The sequence below is a fragment of the Gobio gobio genome (genome assembly GCF_949357685.1).
Source record: "Gobio gobio genome assembly, chromosome: 17".
NCBI lineage: Eukaryota > Metazoa > Chordata > Actinopteri > Cypriniformes > Gobionidae > Gobio > Gobio gobio.
The window spans coordinates 50,885,177-50,910,176 of record NC_137110.1 but is presented as its reverse complement, the minus strand read 5'-3'; the positions used below and the strand labels follow the sequence as shown (position 1 = coordinate 50,910,176).

At 39.6% G+C, this 25,000-nt stretch overlaps 1 protein-coding gene across 1 annotated transcript in view; it reads left to right on the top strand.

Moving 5' to 3' along the window:
* The window catches only part of kif5ab (kinesin family member 5A, b), a gene marked incomplete at its 3' end in the record, with an annotated part of 66,940 nt that overhangs the window by 13,375 nt on the left and 28,565 nt on the right, over window positions 1-25,000 (top strand). Inside the window, exons 6-14 of the mRNA XM_079840054.1 lie at window positions 6,040-6,095; window positions 6,329-6,416; window positions 9,968-10,092; window positions 10,645-10,749; window positions 11,929-12,077; window positions 13,385-13,533; window positions 14,525-14,673; window positions 14,848-14,916; window positions 21,352-21,558. Coding sequence (XP_079696180.1) covers window positions 6,040-6,095; window positions 6,329-6,416; window positions 9,968-10,092; window positions 10,645-10,749; window positions 11,929-12,077; window positions 13,385-13,533; window positions 14,525-14,673; window positions 14,848-14,916; window positions 21,352-21,558 — 1,097 coding nt within the window. The remainder of the gene's footprint in view (window positions 1-6,039; window positions 6,096-6,328; window positions 6,417-9,967; window positions 10,093-10,644; window positions 10,750-11,928; window positions 12,078-13,384; window positions 13,534-14,524; window positions 14,674-14,847; window positions 14,917-21,351; window positions 21,559-25,000) is intronic.

The window sequence follows — 25,000 nt, the reverse complement described above, 5'->3', positions numbered from 1 at the left end:
TGTGTGTTTTTGTCTTAGGTCGACCTAAATACAGACACACACTCCAGAAAATGAACACTGCATTGAAAAGAGTGCATTACGTGCATTTTTATGTGCATTAACATTCAAAAGTTTGAAGGAAAGTCATACATTTATTCATAAAGGATGCATTAAATTGATCAAAAGTGACATTTATAATGTTACAAAAGATGCCGTTTCAAATAAACGCTGTTCTTTTGAGATTTCTATTCATCAAAGAATCCTGAAAAATTAAATTTGTAACAGTTTACGCCAAAATATGAGCTATATGAATCATAAAATAATAATAAATGTGTGTTGATCATCAGATCCTCATATGAGAGTGATTAGTGAAGGGTCATGTGACACTGAAGACTGGAGTAATGATGATAAATTCAGCTTTGATCACAGGAATAAATGACACTTTACTATATATTCACAATTCAAATGAATAATATTTCACAATTTTTACTGGAGTTATGATCAAATAAATGCAGTCTTGGTATAAAACAGCCATTTAAAATCGTAATAATATTTCATAATTTTTACTGTATTTATGATCTAATAAATGCAACCTTGGTATAAAATAGCCATTTTAAATTGTAATAATATTTCATACATTTTACTGTATTTATGATCTAATAAACGCAGCCTTGGTATAAAACAGCTATTTTATATTGTAATAATATTTAATAATTTTTACTGTATTTATGATGTAATAAATGCAGCCTTGGTATAAAACAGCTATTTTAAATCGTAATAATATTTCATAACCTTTACTGTATTTATGATCTAATAAATGCAACCTTGGTATAAAACAGCTATTTAAAATCGTAATAATGTTTCATAATCTTTACTGTATTTATGATCTATTAAACGCAGCCTTGGTATAAAACAGCTATTTTAAATTATAATATTTCACAATTTTTACTGGAGTTATGATCAAATAAATACAACCTTGGTATAAAACAGCTATTTTAAATTATAATATTTCACAATTTTTACTGGAGTTATGATCAAATAAATGCAGTCTTGGTATAAAACTGCCATTTAAAATCGTAATAATATTTCATAATTTTACTGGAGTTATGATCAAATAAATGCAGGCTTGGTATAAAACAGCCATTTTAAATTGTAATAATATTTCATAATTTTGACTGTATTTATGATCTAATAAATACAACCTTAGTATAAATCAGCTATTTAAAATTGAAATAATATTTCATAATTTTTACTGTATTTATGATCTAATAAATACAACCTTAGTATAAATCAGCTATTTAAAATTGAAATAATATTTCATAATTTTTACTGTATTTATGATCTAATAAATACAACCTTGGTATAAATCAGCTATTTAAAATTGTAATAATATTTCATAATTTTTACTGGAGTTATGATCTAATAAATGCAACCTTGGTATAAAACGACCATTTTAAATTGTAATAATATTTCATACATTTTTACTGTATTTATGATCTAATAAATGCAGCCTTGGTATAAAACAGCTATTTTATATTGTAATAATATTTAATAATTTTTACTGTATTTATGATGTAATAAATGCAGCCTTGGTATAAAACAGCTATTTTAAATCGTAATAATATTTCATAATTTTTTACTGTATTTATGATCTAATAAATGCAACCTTGGTATAAAACAGCTATTTTAAATTATAATATTTCCAAATTTTTACTGGAGTTATGATCAAATAAATGCAGCCTTGGTATAAAACAGCTATTTAAAATCGTAATAATATTTCATAATTTTAACTGTATTTATGATCTAATAAATGCAACCTTGGTATAAAACAGCTATTTTAAATTATAATATTTCACAATTTTTATTGGAGTTATGATCAAATAAATGCAGTCTTGGTATAAAAGAGTTATTTAAAATCGTAATAATGTTTCAAAATCTTTACTGTATTTATGATCTATTAAACGCAGCCTTGGTATAAAACAGCTATTTTATATAATAATATTTCACAATTTTTACTGGAGTTATGATCAAATAAATACAACCTTGGTATAAAACAGCTATTTTAAATTATAATATTTCACAATTTTTACTGGAGTTATGATCAAATAAATGCAGTCTTGGTATAAAACTGCCATTTAAAATCGTAATAATATTTCATAATTTTACTGGAGTTATGATCAAATAAATGCAGGCTTGGTATAAAACAGCCATTTTAAATTGTAATAATATTTCATAATTTTGACTGTATTTATGATCTAATAAATACAACCTTAGTATAAATCAGCTATTTAAAATTGAAATAATATTTCATAATTTTTACTGTATTTATGATCTAATAAATACAACCTTAGTATAAATCAGCTATTTAAAATTGAAATAATATTTCATAATTTTTACTGTATTTATGATCTAATAAATACAACCTTGGTATAAATCAGCTATTTAAAATTGTAATAATATTTCATAATTTTTACTGGAGTTATGATCTAATAAATGCAACCTTGGTATAAAACGACCATTTTAAATTGTAATAATATTTCATACATTTTTACTGTATTTATGATCTAATAAATGCAGCCTTGGTATAAAACAGCTATTTTATATTGTAATAATATTTAATAATTTTTACTGTATTTATGATGTAATAAATGCAGCCTTGGTATAAAACAGCTATTTTAAATCGTAATAATATTTCATAATTTTTTACTGTATTTATGATCTAATAAATGCAACCTTGGTATAAAACAGCTATTTTAAATTATAATATTTCCAAATTTTTACTGGAGTTATGATCAAATAAATGCAGCCTTGGTATAAAACAGCTATTTAAAATCGTAATAATATTTCATAATTTTAACTGTATTTATGATCTAATAAATGCAACCTTGGTATAAAACAGCTATTTTAAATTATAATATTTCACAATTTTTATTGGAGTTATGATCAAATAAATGCAGTCTTGGTATAAAAGAGTTATTTAAAATCGTAATAATGTTTCAAAATCTTTACTGTATTTATGATCTATTAAACGCAGCCTTGGTATAAAACAGCTATTTTATATAATAATATTTCACAATTTTTACTGGAGTTATGATCAAATAAACACAACCTTGGTATAAAACAGCTATTTTATATTGTAATAATATTTAATAATTTTTACTGTATTTATGATGTAATAAATGCAGCCTTGGTATAAAACAGCCATTTAAATCGTAATAATATTTCATAATTTTACTGGAGTTATGATCTAATAAATACAACCTTGGTATAAAACAGCTATTTAAAATCGTAATAATATTTCATAATTTTTATTGGAGTTATGATCAAATAAATGCAACCTTGGTATAAAACAGCTATAACAAATATGAAGTATATGAATCATATAATAATCATAAATGTGTGTTGATCATCAGATCCTCATATGAGAATGATTAGTGAAGGGTCATGAGAACAGCTGATCTACACTGGAGGAATATTACACTGATTACTGGAGTTATGATCAGATTAATGCAGTCTTACTGACCCCAAACTCGTGAAGACCCAGTATTAGCATCCGAACAGCAGCCCACATTCTCCAGCGTTTGAGCATTAGATAAGAGCGTTAGTAATCACATCTGCTCTATGAATACATTATCATATTTAGTCACGGCTGCCTTCTGATTGGACGAACGACACACTGCTCATCGGTATTTGAGTTGCTGAGTCACTGAGCAATCTGGGAAAATACCTGAGGACAGATGGGATGAGAGAGAGTGAGTGTGTGTGTGTGTGTGTGTGTGTGTGTGTGTGTGTGTGTGTGTGTGTGTGTGTGAGAGAGAGTAATGAAACAGGCGCTGAGAGATAAACGAAGCGAGATGACGTCAGTCCTGCTGGATCTATATTTGATTAAAAGAAACTGACGTTCACATATGCGGTTTCATATCTGCCTCGACTCATATGAAGTTTCTCTCTCACATGTGTGTGTCTGAGTGTGTGTGTGTGGGTGGGTGTGTGTCTGAGTGTGTGTAAGAGCGTGTGTGTGAGTGAGTGTGTGTGTGTGTGTATAAGAGCGTGTGTTTGTGAGTGAGTGTGAGTGAGTGAGTGTGTTTGTGAGCGTGTGTGTAAGAGCGTGTGTTTGTGAGTGTGTGTGAGAGCCTATGTGAGTGTGTGTGAGTGAGTGTGTTTGTGAGTGAGTGTGTGTGTTTGGGAGCGTGTGTTTAAGAGCGTGTGTTTGTGAGTGTGTGTGTAAGAGTGTGTGTGAGTGAGTGTGTTTGTGAGCGTGTGTGTAAGAGCGTGTGTTTGTTAGTGTGTGTAAGAGAGTGTGTAAGTGAGTGTGTTTGTGAGCGTGTGTGTAAGACTGTGTATTTGTGAGTGTGTTTGTGAGTGAGTGTGTGTGTGTGTGTGTGTGTAAGAGCATTTGTGTGTGAGTGTGTTTGTGAGTTTGTTTGTATGTAAAAGAGCGTGTGTGTGTGTGAGTGAGTGTGTGTGTGTGTGAGAGAGCGTGTGTTTGTGTGTGAGAGTGTGTGTGTGAGATCATGTGTTTGTGAGTGCGTGTGAGAGAGTGTGTGTGAGAGAGTGTGTGTGTGTGTGTGTGTGTGTGTGTGTGTGTGTGAGTGTGTGTGTGTGTGAGAGAGTGTGTGTGTGTGTTTGTGTGTGTGTGTGTGTGTGTGAGAGCGTGTGTGTGTGTGTGTGTGTGTGTGTGTGTGTGTGTGTGTGTGCATGTGTGAGAGCGTGTCTGTGTGTGTGTGTGTGTGTGAGAGCGTGTGTGTGTGTGTGTGTGTGTGTGTGTGTGAGAGAGCGTGTGTGTGTGTGTGTGTGTGTGTGTGTGTGTGTGTGTGTGTGTGAGAGAGCGTGTGTGTGTGAGAGAGCGTGTGTGTGTGTGTGTGTGTGTGTGTGTGTGAGAGCGTGAGTGTGTGTGCATGTGTGAGAGCGTGTGTGTGTGTGTGTGTGTGAGAGCGTGTGTATGTGTGTGCATGTGTGAGAGCGTGTGTGTGTGTGTGTGTGAGAGCGTGTGTATGTGTGTGTGTGTGTGTGTGTGTGTGTGTTAGTCTGATTAGAAGTGTGTCTGTCTCTGAGGGTCGTGACAGCGTTTATTTGAAATAGAATCGTTTGTAACATTATAAATGTCACTTTTGATCTGACACTTTTGTGTGTGTGTGTTTGTGTGTGTGTGTGTGTGTGCGCGCGCGCGTGTGAGAGAGTGTGTGTGCGTGAGAGAGTGTGTGTGGGTGTGTTTGTGTATGTGTGTGAGAGCGTGTGTGTGTGTGTGTGTGTGTGCATGTGTGAGAGCGTGTGTGTGTGTGTGTGTGTGTGTGTGTGTGTGTGTGTGTGTGAGAGCGTGTGTATGTGTGTGTGTGTGTGTGTGTGTGTGTGTGTGTGAGAGCGTGTGTGTGTGTGCATGTGTGAGAGCGTGTGTGTGTGTGTGTGTGTGTGAGAGTGTGTGTATGTGTGTGTGTGTGTGTGTGTGTGTGTGTGAGAGTGTGTGTGTTTGTGTGTGTTAGTCTGATTAGAAGTGTGTCTGTCTCTGAGGGTCGTGACTGTCATCATAAACTCGAGGTCTGTCTGTGGATGTGCTTCTGCTCATTAGAGGAATAATTCAGCCAAAGATGAAGATTCTGTCATCATTTACTCGCCCTCATGTCGCTCCAAACCCAGCGCAATAAATCAAGACAGACGAAACACATTAAAAGCGTCATAAAAAATCAAAACGGTCGTTCATACAACTTCCACGGTACATTCAAAGTCTTCTGAAGTTACATGAGAGGTTTGAGGACAGACTGAAATGATTCTGCAAGGCTAGTTTTATTGTTTTTTTGAGCTTGACCGTATGAATCCTCCTCTTGCTAAACGTTTATTTTTCACAGAAGAAATGCAGTGAAAGTGTAACGCTTTGAAACTGAAGTAGAAAGACGGAAATAGGATTATCTTGTAAAACATGCTCTTTGATTTCAGTAAAGTCACACAGATTTGGAGCGGCTGAATTTTAATTTCGGGAACAAACCCGTTTCTTTTCTTTGTTCTTAATGCATTTCCTTTTGTTCTTTCTCTTCATCCGCCTCTCTTTTTCTCTCTTTCTTTCAGTGAGTAAGACAAACCTGTCCGTGCATGAAGACAAGAACCGCGTTCCCTATGTGAAGGTGAGCTGAATCACTGCAGAGATGCAGGAGTTGATCCGTGAACATCTGATGTTTAGAGTCTCAGATCATCAAATCTTCCTTCATCATGTGAAAATAATGAGCTCATTGTACTATGCAAACTATCAGAACTCAAAACAATAGCTGTGTGTGTGTGTGTGTGTGTGTGTGTGTGTGTGTGTGTGTGTGTGTGTGTGTGTGTGTGTGTGTGTGTGTGTGTGTGTGTGTGTGTTCAGGGTTGCACTGAACGTTTTGTTTCCAGCCCTGATGAAGTGATGGATGTTATTGATGAGGGCAAAGCCAATCGTCACGTCGCTGTTACAAGTGAGTATCTCTAACCCACGCTTTCAAAATACTATCAGAAATACTGCAGAAGCATTGATGACACAGACACAGTGAGACAAGGGAATGCATGAACTGATCAAACGTAACAGAGAACACTCAAGAGTAACACTCAGAGAACACTCAAGAGTAACACTCAGAGAACACTCAAGAGTAACACTCAGAGAACACTCAAGAGTAACGCTCAGAGAACACTCAAGAGTAACGCTCAGAGAACACTCAAGAGTAACACTCAGAGAACATTCAAGAGTAACGCTCAGAGAACACTCAAGAGTAACGCTCAGAGAACACTCAAGAGTAACGCTCAGAGAACACTCAAGAGTAACGCTCAGAGAACACTCAAGAGTAACACTCAGAGAACATTCAAGAGTAACACTCAGAGAACACTCAAGAGTAACACTCAGAGAACACTCAAGAGCAACACTCAGAGAACATTCAAGAGCAACACTCAGAGAACACTCAAGAGTAACACTCAGAGAACACTCAAGAGTAACACTCAGAGAACACTCAAGAGTAACACTCAGAGAACACTCAAGAGTAACGCTCAGAGAACACTCAAGAGTAACGCTCAGAGAACACTCAAGAGTAACACTCAGAGAACACTCAAGAGTAACACTCAGAGAACACTCAAGAGTAACACTCAGAGAACACTCAAGAGTAACGCTCAGAGAACACTCAATAGTAACACTCAGAGAACACTCAAGAGTAACACTCAGAGAACACTCAAGAGTAACACTCAGAGAACACTCAAGAGTAACACTCAGAGAACACTCAAGAGTAACACTCAGAGAACATTCAAGAGTAACACTCAGAGAACACTCAAGAGTAACACTCAGAGAACACTCAAGAGTAACACTCAGAGAACACTCAAGAGTAACACTCAGAGAACACTCAAGAGTAACGCTCAGAGAACACTCAAGAGTAACACTCAGAGAACACTCAAGAGTAACGCTCAGAGAACACTCAAGAGTAACGCTCAGAGAACACTCAAGAGTAACGCTCAGAGAACACTCAAGAGTAACACTCAGAGAACATTCAAGAGTAACACTCAGAGAACACTCAAGAGTAACACTCAGAGAACACTCAAGAGCAACACTCAGAGAACATTCAAGAGTAACACTCAGAGAACATTCAAGAGTAACACTCAGAGAACACTCAAGAGCAACACTCAGAGAACATTCAAGAGTAACACTCAGAGAACACTCAAGAGTAACACTCAGAGAACACTCAAGAGTAACACTCAGAGAACACTCAAGAGCAACACTCAGAGAACATTCAAGAGTAACACTCAGAGAACACTCAAGAGTAACGCTCAGAGAACACTCAAGAGTAACACTCAGAGAACACTCAAGAGTAACACTTCAAGAGTAACGCTCAGAGAACACTCAAGAGTAACACTCAGAGAACACTCAAGAGTAACACTTCAAGAGTAACGCTCAGAGAACACTCAAGAGTAACGCTCAGAGAACACTCAAGAGTAACACTCAGAGAACACTCAAGAGTAACACTCAGAGAACACTCAAGAGTAACACTCAGAGAACATTCAAGAGTAACGCTCAGAGAACACTCAAGAGTAACTCTCAGAGAACATTCAAGAGTAACACTCAGAGAACACTCAAGAGTAACGCTCAGAGAACATTCAAGAGTAACGCTCAGAGAACATTCAAGAGTAACGCTCAGAGAACACTCAAGAGTAACACTCAGAGAACATTCAAGAGTAACGCTCAGAGAACACTCAAGAGTAACACTCAGAGAACATTCAAGAGTAACACTCAGAGAACACTCAAGAGTAACACTCAGAGAACATTCAAGAGTAACGCTCAGAGAACACTCAAGAGTAACACTCAGAGAACATTCAAGAGTAACGCTCAGAGAACATTCAAGAGTAACACTCAGAGAACACTCAAGAGCAACACTCAGAGAACACTCAAGAGCAACACTCAGAGAACATTCAAGAGTAACGCTCAGAGAACATTCAAGAGTAACGCTCAGAGAACACTCAAGAGTAACACTCAGAGAACACTCAAGAGCAACACTCAGAGAACATTCAAGAGTAACACTCAGAGAACATTCAAGAGTAACACTCAGAGAACACTCAAGAGTAAAACTCAGAGAACATTCAAGAGTAACACTCAGAGAACACTCAAGAGTAAAACTCAGAGAACACTCAAGAGTAACACTCAGAGAACACTCAAGAGTAACACTCAGAGAACATTCAAGAGTAACAATCAGAGAACACTCAAGAGTAAAACTCAGAGAACATTCAAGAGTAAAACTCAGAGAACATTCAAGAGTAACACTCAGAGAACACTCAAGAGTAAAACTCAGAGAACATTCAAGAGTAACAATCAGAGAACACTCAAGAGTAAAACTCAGAGAACATTCAAGAGTAAAACTCAGAGAACATTCAAGAGTAACACTCAGAGAACACTCAAGAGTAAAACTCAGAGAACATTCAAGAGTAAAACTCAGAGAACATTCAAGAGTAACACTCAGAGAACACTCAAGAGTAACACTCAGAGAACACTCAAGAGTAACACTCAGAGAACATTCAAGAGTAACAATCAGAGAACACTCAAGAGTAACGCTCAGAGAACACTCAAGAGTAACACTCAGAGAACACTCAAGAGTAACACTCAGAGAACACTCAAGAGCAACACTCAGAGAACATTCAAGAGTAACACTCAGAGAACACTCAAGAGTAAAACTCAGAGAACACTCAAGAGTAACACTCAGAGAACACTCAAGAGTAACACTCAGAGAACATTCAAGAGTAACAATCAGAGAACACTCAAGAGTAAAACTCAGAGAACATTCAAGAGTAACAATCAGAGAACACTCAAGAGTAAAACTCAGAGAACATTCAAGAGTAAAACTCAGAGAACATTCAAGAGTAACACTCAGAGAACACTCAAGAGTAAAACTCAGAGAACATTCAAGAGTAACAATCAGAGAACACTCAAGAGTAAAACTCAGAGAACATTCAAGAGTAAAACTCAGAGAACATTCAAGAGTAACACTCAGAGAACACTCAAGAGTAAAACTCAGAGAACATTCAAGAGTAAAACTCAGAGAACATTCAAGAGTAACACTCAGAGAACACTCAAGAGTAACACTCAGAGAACACTCAAGAGTAACACTCAGAGAACATTCAAGAGTAACAATCAGAGAACACTCAAGAGTAACGCTCAGAGAACACTCAAGAGTAACACTCAGAGAACACTCAAGAGTAACACTCAGAGAACACTCAAGAGTAACGCTCAGAGAACACTCAAGAGTAACGCTCAGAGAACACTCAAGAGTAACACTCAGAGAACATTCAAGAGTAACACTCAGAGAACACTCAAGAGTAACACTCAGAGAACACTCAAGAGTAACGCTCAGAGAACACTCAAGAGTAACGCTCAGAGAACACTCAAGAGAAACACTCAGAGAACACTCAAGAGTAACGCTCAGAGAACACTCAAGAGTAACGCTCAGAGAACACTCCAAATCTTCTTAAAACATGTTTCTGTTTGTTTGTTGTGTGTCAGATATGAATGAACACAGCTCCAGGAGTCACAGCATCTTCCTCATCAGCATCAAACAGGAGCACGTGGAGACGGAGCAGAAACTCTGTGGGAAACTCTACCTGGTGGATCTGGCCGGGAGCGAGAAGGTGCTTGAGCCTCATGAGAGTGTGTCCACCTGAGGACAGAGCAATCAGAGACTCATTAATGTCTCAAACGTCACTACAGTGAGATTCAATAGAGAAAGAGATCCTGTTAATGTCACACGTGTCTCAGTTTCAGAAGAGATGTCAAAGACCTCAACATGAGCTCTGAGCTCTTACTGGACCAATAGTGACTCATTTGAGTCTTTATTTCTCCGGGGAAAACATTTAAGAGGAACATCTGTGCAATAAAAAAATGCATTACACAGTTTATACTTGAATTTACACCGATCAGGCATAACATTATGACCTTCCTAATATTGTGTTGGTCCCCCATCAAGGCATGATTATATTTCTCTCTGTTCTCTATCTGAATTTATAGTAATTTATTCCTTTGATCAAAGCTGAATTTATCATCATTACTCCAGTCTTCAGGATTCTTTGATGAAGCATTTATTTGAAATAGAATGTTTTGATCATTTTAATGCATCCCTGCTGAATAAAAGTATTAATTTCTTCCTGACCGCACACATTTGAGCGCTCGTGTTGTTTTTCCAGGTGAGTAAGACGGGAGCGGAGGGAGCCGTCCTGGATGAAGCCAAGAACATCAACAAGTCTCTGTCTGCGCTGGGGAACGTCATCTCAGCTCTGGCTGAAGGAACCGTGAGTTACACCAACGCCTCTCTTTCCCTTCAGAGGGACGGACAGATCGCCGTAACCCGTTAAACTGGGCATGTTTTTGTGAAATATCAGGACACAAATGTGTATAATGACATGGGTATTACAAAAAGAGGGTGAAATATGAGGACGTTCCCCATGTCCTCACTTTTCAAAATGCTTATAAATCACAGAATGAGTTTTTTTTCACAGAAAGTGAACTGCACAGTCTCCTGTGATGGGTAGGGGCAGTGTGTGTGTGTGTGTGTGTGTGATGGGTAGGTTTAGGGGCAGTGTGTGTGTGTGTGTGTGTGTGTGTGATGGGTAGGTTTAGGGGCAGGGGCAGTGTGTGTGTGTGTGTGTGTGTGATGGGTAGGTTTAGGGGCAGTGTGTGTGTGTGTGTGTGTGTGTGTGTGTGTGTGTGATGGGTAGGTTTAGGGGCAGGGGCAGTGTGTGTGTGTGTGTGTGTGTGTGTGATGGGTAGGTTTAGGGGCAGTGTGTGTGTGTGTGTGTGTGTGTGTGTGTGTGTGTGTGTGTGTGTGTGTGTGTGTGTGTGTGTGTGTGTGTGTGTGTGTGAGAGTGTGTGTGTGTGTGTGTGTGTGTGTGTGTGTGTGTGTGTGTGTGTGTGTGTGTGTGTGTGTGTGTGTGTGAGTGTGTGTGTGTGTGTGTGTGTGTGATGGGTAGGTTTAGGGGCAGGGGCAGTGTGTGTGTGTGAGTGTGTGTGTGTGTGTGTGTGTGTGATGGGTAGGTTTAGGGGCAGGGGCAGTGTGTGTGTGTGTGTGTGTGTGTGTGTGTGTGTGTGTGTGTGTGTGTGTGTGTGTGTGTGTGATGGGTAGGTTTAGGGGCAGGGGCAGTGTGTGTGTGTGTGTGTGTGTGTGTGTGTGTGTGTGTGTGTGTGTGTGTGTGTGTGTGTGTGTGTGTGTGTGTGTGTGATGGGTAGGTTTAGGGGCAGGGGCAGTGTGTGTGTGTGTGTGTGTGTGTGTGTGTGTGTGTGTGTGTGTGTGTGTGTGTGTGTGTGTGTGATGGGTAGGTTTAGGGGCAGTGTAAGGGGATAGAAAATACGGTTTGTACGGTATAAAAACCATTACGCCTATGGAATGTCCTCACATTTCACAAAAACAAACGTGTGTGTGTGTGTGTGTGTGTGTGTGTGTGTGTGTGTGTGTGTGTGTGTGTGTTGTGCAGAAGACTCACGTGCCGTACCGGGATAGTAAGATGACGCGAATCCTGCAGGACTCTCTGGGTGGAAACTGCAGAACCACAATGTTCATCTGCTGCTCGCCGTCAGCCTTCAACGACGCTGAGACCAAATCCACTCTGATGTTCGGACAACGGTAACACACACACACACACACACACACACACACACAGAACCCAACCAATGCTCGCACATACGCTCACCTAAAGGATTATTAGGAACACCTGTTCAATTTCTCATTAATGCAATTATCCAATCAACCAATCACATGGCAGTTGCTTCAGTGCATTTAGGGGTGTGGTCCTGGTCAAGACAATCTCCTGAACTCCACACTGAATGTCGGAATGGGAAAGAAAGGGGATTTAAGCAATTTTGAGCGTGGCATGGTTGTTGGTGCCAGACGGGCCGGTCTGAGTATTTCACAATCTGCTCAGTTACTGGGATTTTCACGCACAACCATTTCTAGGGTTTACAAAGAATGGTGTGAAAAGGGAAAAGCATCCAGTATGCGGCAGTCCTGTGGGAGAAAATGCCTTGTTGATGCTAGAGGTCAGAGGTCATGGGCCGACTGATTCAAGCTGATAGAAGAGCAACTTTGACTGAAATAACCACTCGTTACAACCGAGGTCTGCAGCAAAGCATTTGTGAAGCCACAACACACACAACCTTGAGGCGGATGGGCTACAACAGCAGAAGACCCCACCGGGTACCACTCATCTCCACTACAAAGAGGAAAAAGAGGCGACAATTTGCACAAGCTCACCAAAATTGGACAGTTGAAGACTGGAAAAATGTTGCCTGGTCTGATGAGTCTGGATTTCTGTTGAGACATTCAGATGGTAGAGTCAGAATTTGGCATAAACAGAATGAGAACATGGATCCATCATGCCTTGTTTCCACTGTGCAGGCTGGTGGTGGTGGTGTAATGGTGTGGGGGATGTTTTCTTGGCACACTTTAGGCCCCTTAGTGCCAATTGGGCATGGTTTAAATGCCACGGCCTACCTGAGCATTGTTTCTGCCCATGTCCATCCCTTTATGACCACCATGTCCCCATCCTCTGATGGCTACTTCCAGCAGGATAATGCACCGTCACAAAGCTCCAATCATTTCAAACTGGTTTCTTGAACATGTCAATGAGTTCACTGGACTAAAATGGCCGCCACAGTCTCCAGATCTCAACCCAATAGAGCATCTTTGGGATGTGGTGGAACGGGAGCTTCGTGCCCTGGATGTGCATCCCACAAATCTCCATCAACTGCAGATGCTCTCCTATCAATATGGCCGACATTTCTAAAGAATGCTTTCAGCAGCTTGTTGAATCAATGCCACGTAGAATTAAGGCAGTTCTGAAGGCGAAAGGGTCAAACACAGCATTAGTGTGTGTTCCTAATAATCCTTTAGGTGAGTGTACATCCCTCACACACTCACTCCATCTCTCTCAGAGCAAAGACCATCAAGAACACGGCGTTGGTGAACCTGGAGCTGACAGCAGAGCAGTGGAAGAGGAAGTATGAGAAGGAGAAGGAGAAGAACAAGAACCTGAAGGAGAACATCCAGAGACTGGAGGCGGAGCTGAACCGCCGGTGTAACGGTGAGGACGCAGACCCGGGGAACAGGGTGGGAGATTCATCAGACATTTACCACGGTAATACAAGGCTTTTCAGACATAAAATCATAGTTTTAAATAAATAAAAATTAATAAATAAATAGCAAATATTTATTTGATATTGATATAATATTGGCATGACTAAATATATATTACCCTCTAAGTTTATTGTAGTACATTTTACAAAAAAAAAAAATGCAGACATGCACCAAAATAAAATCAGTTTTAATTAAATACATTTAAAATATATATATTTGTTTGATCATATTGATATATTTTGATAAAATACAATTAATTAATAAATGTAACATTTATTTTACAAAAAAACATACACCATAATAAAATCAGTTTTAAATAAATAAATAAAAAATATATATATTTGTTTGATCATATTGATATATTTTAATAAAATAAAATTCATAAATAAATGTGACATTTAAAATTGTATATACACCATAATAAAATCAGTTTTAAATAAATAAATAAATAAATAAAAAATATATTTGTTTGATCATATTGATATATTTTTATTAAATTAATAAATAAATGTAACATTTATTTTCTATTTATAAAAAAACATACACCATAATAAAATCAGTTTTAAATATAATTTAAAAAATAAATACATTTAAGTTTTTATTTCAATATTTGTTTGATCATATAGATATTTTTCAATAAAATAAAATTAATAAATGTAACATTTATTTTACGTTTTACAAAAAACATACACTATGGTAATATCAGTTTTAAATATAATTTAAAAATAAATAAATTAAAGTTTTTATTTAAATATTTTTTTGATCATATTGATATATTTTGATAAAATAAAATGAGTAAATAAGTGTAACATTTATTTTACATTTTACAATGTACAATGTGTGTGTGTGTGTGTGTGTGTGTGTGTGTGTGTGTGTGTGTGTGTGTGTGTGTGTGTGTGTGTGTGTGTGTGTGTGTGCTGTAGGGGAGTGTGTGGCAGTGCTGGATCTCATGGCTGTGGAATCTGATGTGTGTGAAGACGCAGCTTTAGACAATCAGAGCATCAGCGCCTGTGCACCCATACTAGAGGAAGACCAGCTCAAATATGAGGAAGAGATACGCAAACTCTACAAACAACTGGACGACAAGGTGTGAGCAGAGCACACAAACACACAAACACACAAACACACAAACACTCACTCACTCACAAACATACAGACTCACAAACACACAGACTCACAAACAGACTCACAAACACACAGCCTGTAGTCAATGCGTGGGAAATTTGGTTTCTGATTGATTCTCTCTCTCTCTCTCTGACAGGATGATGAGATTAATTTACAGTGTCAGCTGGTGGAAAAACTGAAGGAGCAAATGCTGGATCAAGAAGAGGTGAAACATTAGCTATTCCTGTCACATCTTTATATTCTCGCATTCTGTGCATCATCTACGGCATACTGGGGTTGCACACATGTCAACTATCAGTCATTAGAGCATTAGTAGACTTAACATCTGCTGACACTTTATTGTGATGTGTCCCAATCCTCCTACTTATACTAAGCCCTGTATTGTGAAGAAATGGACATACTTTTGAGACTGTAGCAGAATAGTTGGCAAGCTTTGGGACAACAATAGTAGAGTATCCTCATTTCAGCATCAGGGTTTGAGTCAGGGGCCATTCTAGGATTTTCATTCAGTGAGGGTATGGAAAAAAATGGTAACACTTTAGTTTAAGGTCCAATTCTCTAGAGCTATTAACTAGAGCTTATTAGTATGCATATTAGGATATTGGCTGTTTATTAGCACTTATAAAGCAAATATTAATGCCTTATTCTGCTTGACCATATTGTACATCCCTTAATCATACAATATAGGCAGATTTATAATCGCTGAGATCCCACTGTGAGGTTCAGAGGCTTCCTCCCTCGAGAACATGTTGATTTCTATGATCTACACATGTGCAGTTTAAGATATTCTGAATGCCAAAAATTAGATAACAATAACTTGAACACCATGTCAGTGGGCAGATATGACTGATAAAGTTTCTCCATTTTCGTCAGTGAAGACAGTAAACATATGTTTAACTGATATTTATATGTTTTATGAATCATTTTCATAGATATGTTAATTTACTGAAGGATAACAGGAAAGCTGGGTAACTAAATGTATTAAATTAATTCACAATATGTACACATTCATTACTAATCTTATGCCCAATAGAGGCTGAAAAAAGCTGAGCTTTATTTATTTACTGAGAGCTACACATGGAATTATTAATTTACAATATGCACACATTAGGCATGTGCCGGTATCAAATTTTCATGTTGCGATTAATTGCTGAAGCATTTATCACGGTATACGGTATTATCACGATATTGAAATAAGTTGCAAAAAAAGTGTTGTCATACTATAACAGGTTAAATCACTTTCTTATAACAAAAAAACCAAACATTTAAATACAATAAAGCAATACACAAAAATGTATTAAGTAAACAAATATTTAAAACAGATTAAAGTGCAAAAGAATGATAAAGAACAATAGGTATGCTGAAATGTACATTTAACTAAGATTAATACATGCTTTAGAAGTATTTTTCATTGTCAGCTTGTTAATGAAGGAACTAATGTTAAATACTTGAGCCTTGTAAAGTGTGTGATTGAACAACAGTCAGAACATATTCAAGGGCATGTAATTTAGTCCAGATTAAAATATAAAATGCAAGTTTGAAAATGAATAGCCTTAAGTCTTTAAGTATTATGTATTAGGTTATGTGATTACTGGAGAAACGGCTGCATTTCTGCTGTTCCGTCAGCGCCCTCTGCTGTCGAAGAGTGAATGTGCACTTCAGCGTCTCCTCATTCCGCCATGTGCTCGGCTCATGAACCGTCTGTTTACATCAGTGCGCGTTCCTCTTTGACGTGTTGTTCATTTTAAACGGTTGATGGGTAAAGTATTCTTAAAATTAATTCTAAAAATCTGAATAATTCGTAATAAATAATTATTCACGGTATTTTGAAGTGCCCACGATAACAATATTGTGCTTGTTCATTATTGCGGTATATCGTATTACCGTTTACCGGCACATGTCTAGCACACATTCATTAATCTTATGCCTAATCTGAAGAAAACGGCTTTGTTAAAATCTCTTGTTTGTCAATTATATTATAAATGGACTATTTCAAATCAAAATGGCGCAATTAGACAAAAGTTTGCATGAATATTTTTGTCATTTGTTTAACAATTAAAGAAGCAGCTCAAATATGAAATGTTTAGTTTATCTTCATATCTCTCACTTGACGTCGAGTCCTGTTCCTAACGCTCAGCCTCAGCAGCTTCTGTGAACATAAAGCCCGCCTTCTCTGATTTGATTGGTTTTCTCAAATTTTCATACGTTTGAAAGGTTAATCACACATTTTTTAGGGGGGCTGGACAGAAGTTTAGGGGCTGAAGCCCCCCTAAAAAGGGGCTAGTGGTTTGAGTCTAGCTTTCACTACTATATGCGAATTGGGATGCAGCGTACATGTAAACTTGCAAATACTTCAACTTATTCTACTAACCCGAGCCCTAACCGAACACGTCTACTAATACTGTAATGAGAGTTAGTCGACATATAGTTGCTTACAGTAGCAGAATGTCTAAAGTGGACTATAGAAATAAAGTTGTCTCCATGAATACAGAAAATCCCCTTATTACATATAGTAGTATGTTTCGCTAATAGACTTGGTCGACATTACTGGGAACGCTCACTGCAAACGTCATATCCGCCATATGCTGTGGGGTAAAACAAGCCATTAGAATGAACGCACGTAGACCTTGTTGGACGCTTTATCTTTACTCTTTGTAATGATTACGATTTATTTGTGCTTGGTGCAGTCCAGAAAAGTTTCCCTGTGGCGTTTCTGCACCTCTAGTGAGTTAAAAAACTCAGATCTGAAGTTTTAGAACAGACGGAGCCGTTCGTCAATTCCCAAAGCCTGTGCAATACGTCCATTATAATTAAACATTTGCACTACATGATGCCGGTATTATTGTAAAGATTAAAAAAGAGATTTAATTCACAGTTTTTCAGCAGTTTTTCACCATGAGCGATCACCAGTGTTGCCACAGTTACTTTGAAAAAGTAATCTGATTACCTTTAAAAAGTAATTTAGTTACTTTACAGATTACTTGATTTTAAAAGTAACTAAGTTAGATTACAAGTTACTTTATTAGTTACAAGTGCATTTTTAACAGTAACGTCAGCAATGTTTCTCCTGATATTTTAAATTGAAATAAAAAAATATTTCCTGAAAAAAAAAAACATGTTTTAATAAAAAATGTAATAAAGATAAATTCACTTCATATACTCTCCACGAGACGCAAGAAGATAGCAAAAATATATATTTTTACTAAGGAAAATGACTAAAATAGTAACTCACAGTGACTTGGATAAATTACTTGAATCTGATTACTGGTTTGGAAATAGTAACGCGTTAGATTACTCGTACTGGAAAAAAGTAGTCAGATTAGAGTAACGCGTTACTGGCATCACTGGCGATCACACACATAATACGTGAGGTTATTAATGTACAAAACATTCAAAAGTCTTCTTTATTTCATGATGGGAAGTGCTGGGCTCATTGTGCTTCAAGCCGATATTCACATTATATGTACGACACTTGTACATTTTCTCGTCAAAATGCAGCTCCCACAAATATTCTTTTTTTCAAATATATGCTTCATAAATCACACAGTCTTTTGATGAAGACGGTTGCTTTAAAAAAGTCAATTAAAAAACTTTGCTATTGTCAGTCATTCTAATAATCTTGTGACACTGACAACATATTGTCAACTCCAAATATCAATTTCATAGCACAAGGCAAGTTTTATGATTTTATGATTTTAAAACGTTAAATGTATATAATACATATAATCCATTAAATTGAGGAACACTGAATGAATGTCTTTATGGAAAGACTGGGTGATTTATGAAGTTGGCATGTCATACCCATATGGGGGTCGGCGGAGCTGCATGTGTTTTGATGAGAAAATGACAGCTGGCCATTGATTCTGTTGGGTCGTTTATCAGTCACAGATACTGTACGGTCAATCTGACCCAATACGGCTCGGTTTTTCTATAGATCTTGCTCTGTCCCCGCTATGACAGGACTCCGCCCCCACGTCACACCCCCAGCTATGACAAAACTCCGCCCCATGCCTTGCCCCCAGCTATGGCATGACTCCGCCCCACGTCACACCACCAGCTATGACACGACACTGCCCCCATGCCACGCCCCAGCTATGACACGACTCCGCCCCCATTCCATGCCCCCTCTATGACACGACTACGCCCCCATGCCTCGCCCCCAGCTATGACAAGACTCCGCCCCCACGTCACACCCCCAGCTATGAAACGACTCCGCCCCCACGCCACATCCCCTGCTATGACATGACTCCGCCCCCACGCTTCGCCCCCAGCTATGACAAGACTCCGCCCCCACGTCACACCCCCAGCTATGAAACGACTCCGCCCCCACGCCACATCCCCTGCTATGACATGACTCCGCCCCCACGCTTCGCCCCCAGCTATGAAAAGACTCCGCCCCCACGTCACACCCCCAGCTATGAAACGACTCCGCCCCCACGCCACATCCCCTGCTATGACACGACACCGCCCCCATGCCACGCCCCTGCTATGACATGACTCCACCCCATGCCACGCCCCTGCTATGGCATGACTCCGCCCCCACGCCACATCCCCTGCTATGACATGACTCCGCCCCAACGCCACATCCCCTGCTATGGCATGACTCCGCCCCCACGCCACATCCCCTGCTATGACATGACTCCGCCCCCACGCCACATCCCCTGCTATGACATGACTCCGCCCCCACGCCACATCCCCTGCTATGAAACGACTCCGCCCCCACACCACATCCCCTGCTATGACATGACTCCGCCCCCACGCCACATCCCCTGCTATGACACGACACCGCCCCCATGCCACGCCCCTGCTATGACATGACTCCACCCCATGCCACGCCCCTGCTATGACATGACTCCGCCCCCACGCCACATCCCCTGCTATGACATGACTCCGCCCCCATGCCACGCCCCTGCTATGACATGACTCCGCCCCCACGCCACATCCCCTGCTATGACATGACTCCGCCCCCACACCACATCCCCTGCTATGGCATGACTCCACCCCATGCCACGCCCCTGCTATGACATGACTCCGCCCCCACGCCACATCCCCTGCTATGAAACGACTCCGCCCCCACACCACATCCCCTGCTATGAAACGACTCCGCCCCCACACCACATCCCCTGCTATGACATGACTCCGCCCCCACGCCACATCCCCTGCTATGACACGACACCGCCCCCATGCCACGCCCCCAGCTATGAAACGACTCCGCCCCCTCGCCTCCCGCTATGGCATGACTCCGCCCCCACGTCACACCCCCAGCTATGACACGACTCCGACCAAGTCTATGTTCCCATTATGTTATGTAAACCAGTGTTAATTTCGTTGACGAATAATTTTCGTCATAATTTTCGTCAACAACCTTTTTTCACTGACGAAAACGAGACGATAACTAAATACAAACAAAATAAATAGTGTTGTATGACAAAAACTATGACGAAAATCAACTGTCATTTTCGTCAACAAATAAAAACGAGAGGAAAATGTTAGTGAGGGTGGATTAGGGACGAGATCGGGTCAGAACTGATGTCCTGTGTAACAGATGAGCACATTTGATCTGAGCTGATCTAACCGCTGGAAAACACGGCTCACACACCCCCAATCCAGCTCCAGAGCGGCTCAATCAATCAATAACACACATTTATGACCGGCTATTGTTTATGAACTAATGCTGATGAATAATGACAATGTTTACTTTACGATGTTTATATGGTAATATGTTTTAGACGGTTGTAACAACGCATATTTGATCTCCCTCATCTGAACTGGAATGAGCTCCTGCAACTGCAATAGTAAGACACAGACATTTCAAAATAAGAGTCAATGTGAATTTCGAGCTTGTTTATAATTAAAAGTCTCACATTATATATTCGTTTTTGCTTACACAATAAACTGTATTTCATTTAATTCCCATTTCATTCATAGTCAGGAGGAAAGATCAGTATTTGACACATATTCAATAAAGTATCAGGGTTATAATAGTTACTAAAACCATTAAAAAAAATCTTCATTACTTGAAATTAAATAAATGTTAACTGAAATAAAAAAAATTAAAAAAACTTATTTGAAGCTTTAGCTTAACCTGATATGGCCTACTGACTAAAACAGAAATACAAAGTTACAAAAACTATACAAAAAAGTGAATTGAGCTTTCGTGTATTTTTAATGTAAAAAACAAAATGATGTCAAAATGTCAGTTCAAGTGACAGTCGGTTATGTAATGCTTAAATGCTTAATGTATTACAATTTAACTAAACTCATTAGATTTTAGGAGACTAAAACTAGACTAAAACTAAAAACATTTCAGGTGACTAAAATATGACTAAAACTAAATCAAAATTTGCTGTCAAAATTAACACTGATGTAAACGTTCAGAGAACATTCAAAAGTAAACATATATTTATAGAACATATTTTTGTTAGCACAGCAGCTTACTTTGAACAAACATTATATTAACGTTACTGTAAGAACTTTGGGAGAACGTTAGCCAAAGTTCTGAGAACTGGGTTATTCCCAAAAGATGTAAAACATAAAGATAAAACAGCATAGAGGATGATTTGATTTCAGCCTTGCTGTGTAAAATAGGTCAGGAAAATTGAATCTGTGTGTGTGTGTGTGTGTGTGTGTGTGTGTTCAGCTGCTGGCGTCTTCGCGTGGAGACAGTGAGCGTGTGCAGTGTGAGCTGGGTCGTCTGCAGACTGAGAGCGACAGCGCGAAGGCCGAGGTGAAGGAGGTTCTGCAGGCGCTGGAGGAGCTCGCTCTCAACTACGACCAGAAGAGCCTGGAGGCCGAAGACCAGAGCGCTCAAAACAGACGCCTGACCGGCGAACTGTCACACAAAACCGTACGCAAAACACAACCTCTTAAAGGGTTCGTTCACCCAAAAATGAAAATTCTGTCATTAATGACTGACCCTCATGTGGTTGGACACCCGTCAGACCTCCGTTCATCTTCAGACACAAATGAAGATATTTTAGTGTAAATCTGATGCTCTGAAAGGCCTCCATTGGCTCAATGCACTTTACACTCTCAAGACCCTTAAAAGACACTAAAGACTAAAGTTACAAAGTCCATCTCACTACAGCGGCTCTACAATAACTTTATGAAGACGAGAATAGTTTTTGTGCGCAAAAAAACCCTAAATAACGACTTATATAGTGATGACGATTTCAAAACACGGCCTCATGAAGCTTCAAAGCGTTATGAATCAGTGAGTCGAATCAGCAGTTTGAAGCGTTATGAATCAGTGAGTCGATTCAGCAGTTTGAAGCGTTATGAATCAGTGAGTCGAATCAGCAGTTTGAAGCGTTATGAATCAGTGAGTCGAATCAGCAGTTTGAAGCGTTATGAATCAGTGAGTCGATTCAGCAGTTTGAAGCGTTATGAATCAGTGAGTCGATTCAGCAGTTTGAAGCGTTATGAATCAGTGAGTCGAATCAGCAGTTTGAAGCGTTATGAATCAGTGAGTCGATTCAGCAGTTTGAAGCGTTATGAATCAGTGAGTCGATTCAGCAGTTTGAATCGCCAAATTTCAGCAGTTTGGCGGTTTGACACGCGATCCGAATCATGATTCGACTCACTGATTCATAACGCTTCGAAGCTTCATGAGGCCGTGTTTTGAAATCGTCATCACTATATAAGTCGTTATTTAGGTTTTTTTTGCGCACAAAAACTATTGTCACCGATTCATAAAGTTATTGTAGAGCCGCTGTAGTGAGATGGACTTTGTATCGACGTCTTTAGTGTCTTTTAAGGGTCTTGAGAGTGTAAAGTGCATTGAGCCAATGGAGGCCTTTCAGAGCATCAGATTTACACTAAAATATCTTCATTTGTGTCTGAAGATGAACGGAGGTCTGACGGGTGTCCAACCACATGAGGGTCAGTCATTAATGACAGAATTTTCATTTTTGGGTGAACTAACCCTTTAAAGCCCGTTCACACTGAGAACCACGGCTATATTAGTGCCACACCTGACGACTGCAGTTTGACATCTGACGCTTTTGGTTTCTGATTGGCTGTCAGTTTTTTTATTGTTCATCAGCTGGAAAAATTCAGTTATAGTGTTGATGTGAACTCTGCCATAGAGACAGAGCGACACGCGTCATCATCTGAAGGCCACGCCCACCGGGGGGGAAACAGTCCAACGCTCTCCATTGACTTTGCATTGCGTGAAGCGCCTCCTTGTCATTTCGGACTTATAACAAAAAACAGAACAATGTCTAAAAGCTGATATGTGACAAAGTGTACAGCAAACAAGCTAAACAAAACCCACAACCAAAAACACAGAAGTTTTTATAAGCTATAGACCCAAAAAACAAGCATTTAAGGACAGTGGATACAGGCCATTGAGACACGTTATAATACACTGAGAACTGCACACACTACAGAGGAACGTAATCATAGACATGAAATATAATATATAAACCTGACATTTGGATATTTGACGAAACAGTGACAAAATGTTTTCTGCACACATACACACACTGAGACACACTGAGTGTCAGGATCCCAAAATATACCCATTCTTCTGCTGAAGCGTCACGTTTTACTGCCTTTATCCACTTCTGTCTCCTTAAACTCTCGTTTTTTTGTGTCGACAGCTATAAAAACATATTTCTGTGTTGTTTAGCTTGTTTGCTGTACACTTTGTCACATATCAGCTTTTAGACATTGTTCTGTTTTTTGTTATAAGTCCGAAATGACAAGAATGCCGCCTCACGCAATGCAAAGTCAATGGAGAGCGTTGGATTGTTTCCCCCCCCGGTGTGGGCGTGGCCTAAATATGCTCTGTCTCTATACTTTAATATTTCAAATGATTTTTAGAACTAAACTATATTGCCAAAAGTTTTGGGACGCCTGCCTTTACATGCACATGAACTTCCCATTCTTAATCCGTAGGGTTTAATATGGAGTTTGCAGCTCTAACAGCTTCAGCTCTTCTTTCCTCAAGGTTTAGGAGTGTGTTTATGGGGATTCTTCATTAGTGATGTTGGACGAGAAGGCCTGGCTCTCAGTCTCCGCTCTAATTCATCCCAAAGCTGTTCTATCGGGTTGAGGACTCAAGTTCCTCCACACCAAACTCCTCATCCATGTCTTTATGGAGACGCTTTGTGCACTGGTGCATGCTGGGATAGGAAGGGGCCGTCCCCAAACTGGTCCCACAAAGTTGGGAGCATGAAATTGTCCAAAATGTCTTGGTGAAACATTAAGAGTTCCTTTCACTGTAACTAAGGGGCCAACCCCTGAAAAACAACCCACCCCATAATCCCCCCTCCACCAAACTTTACACTTGGCACAATGCAGTCAAACAAGTCCCGTTCTCCTGGCAACTGCCAGACTCGTCCATGGGATTGTCAGACAGAGAAGCGTGATTGGTCACTCAGAGAACACGTCTCACTGCTCTAGAGTCCAGTGGCGGCGCACTTTACCCCACTGCATCCCACGCTTTGCATTGCACTTGGTGATGTAAGGCTTGGATGAGCAGCTGAGAGCGGCCCATTCTCTCACTAATGTGTGTAGAAGCGAACACACACACACACACACTCCTGAGAGCGGCCCATTCTCTCACTAATGTGTGTAGAAGCGAACACACACACACACACACACTCCTGAGAGCAGCCCATTCTCTCACTAATGTGTGTAGAAGCGAACACACACACACACACACACTCCTGAGAGCGGCCCATTCTCTCACTAATGTGTGTAGAAGCGAACACACACACACACACACTCCTGAGAGCGGCCCATTCTCTCACTAATGTGTGTAGAAGCGAACACACACACACACACACACTCCTGAGAGCAGCCCATTCTCTCACTAATGTGTGTAGAAGCGAACACACACACACACACACACTCCTGAGAGCGGCCCATTCTCTCACTAATGTGTGTAGAAGCGAACACACACACACACACACACACTCCTGAGAGCGGCCCATTCTCTCACTAATGTGTGTAGAAGCGAACACACACACACACACACACACACACACACACTCCTGAGAGCGGCCCATTCTCTCGCTGATGTGTGTAGAAGCGAACACACACACACACACACTCCTGAGAGCGGCCCATTCTCTCACTAATGTGTGTAGAAGCGAACACACACACACACACACACACACACACACTCCTGAGAGCGGCCCATTCTCTCGCTGATGTGTGTAGAAGCGAACACACACACACACACACACACTCCTGAGAGCGGCCCATTCTCTCACTAATGTGTGTAGAAGCGAACACACACACACACACACACACACACACACACACACACTCCTGAGAGC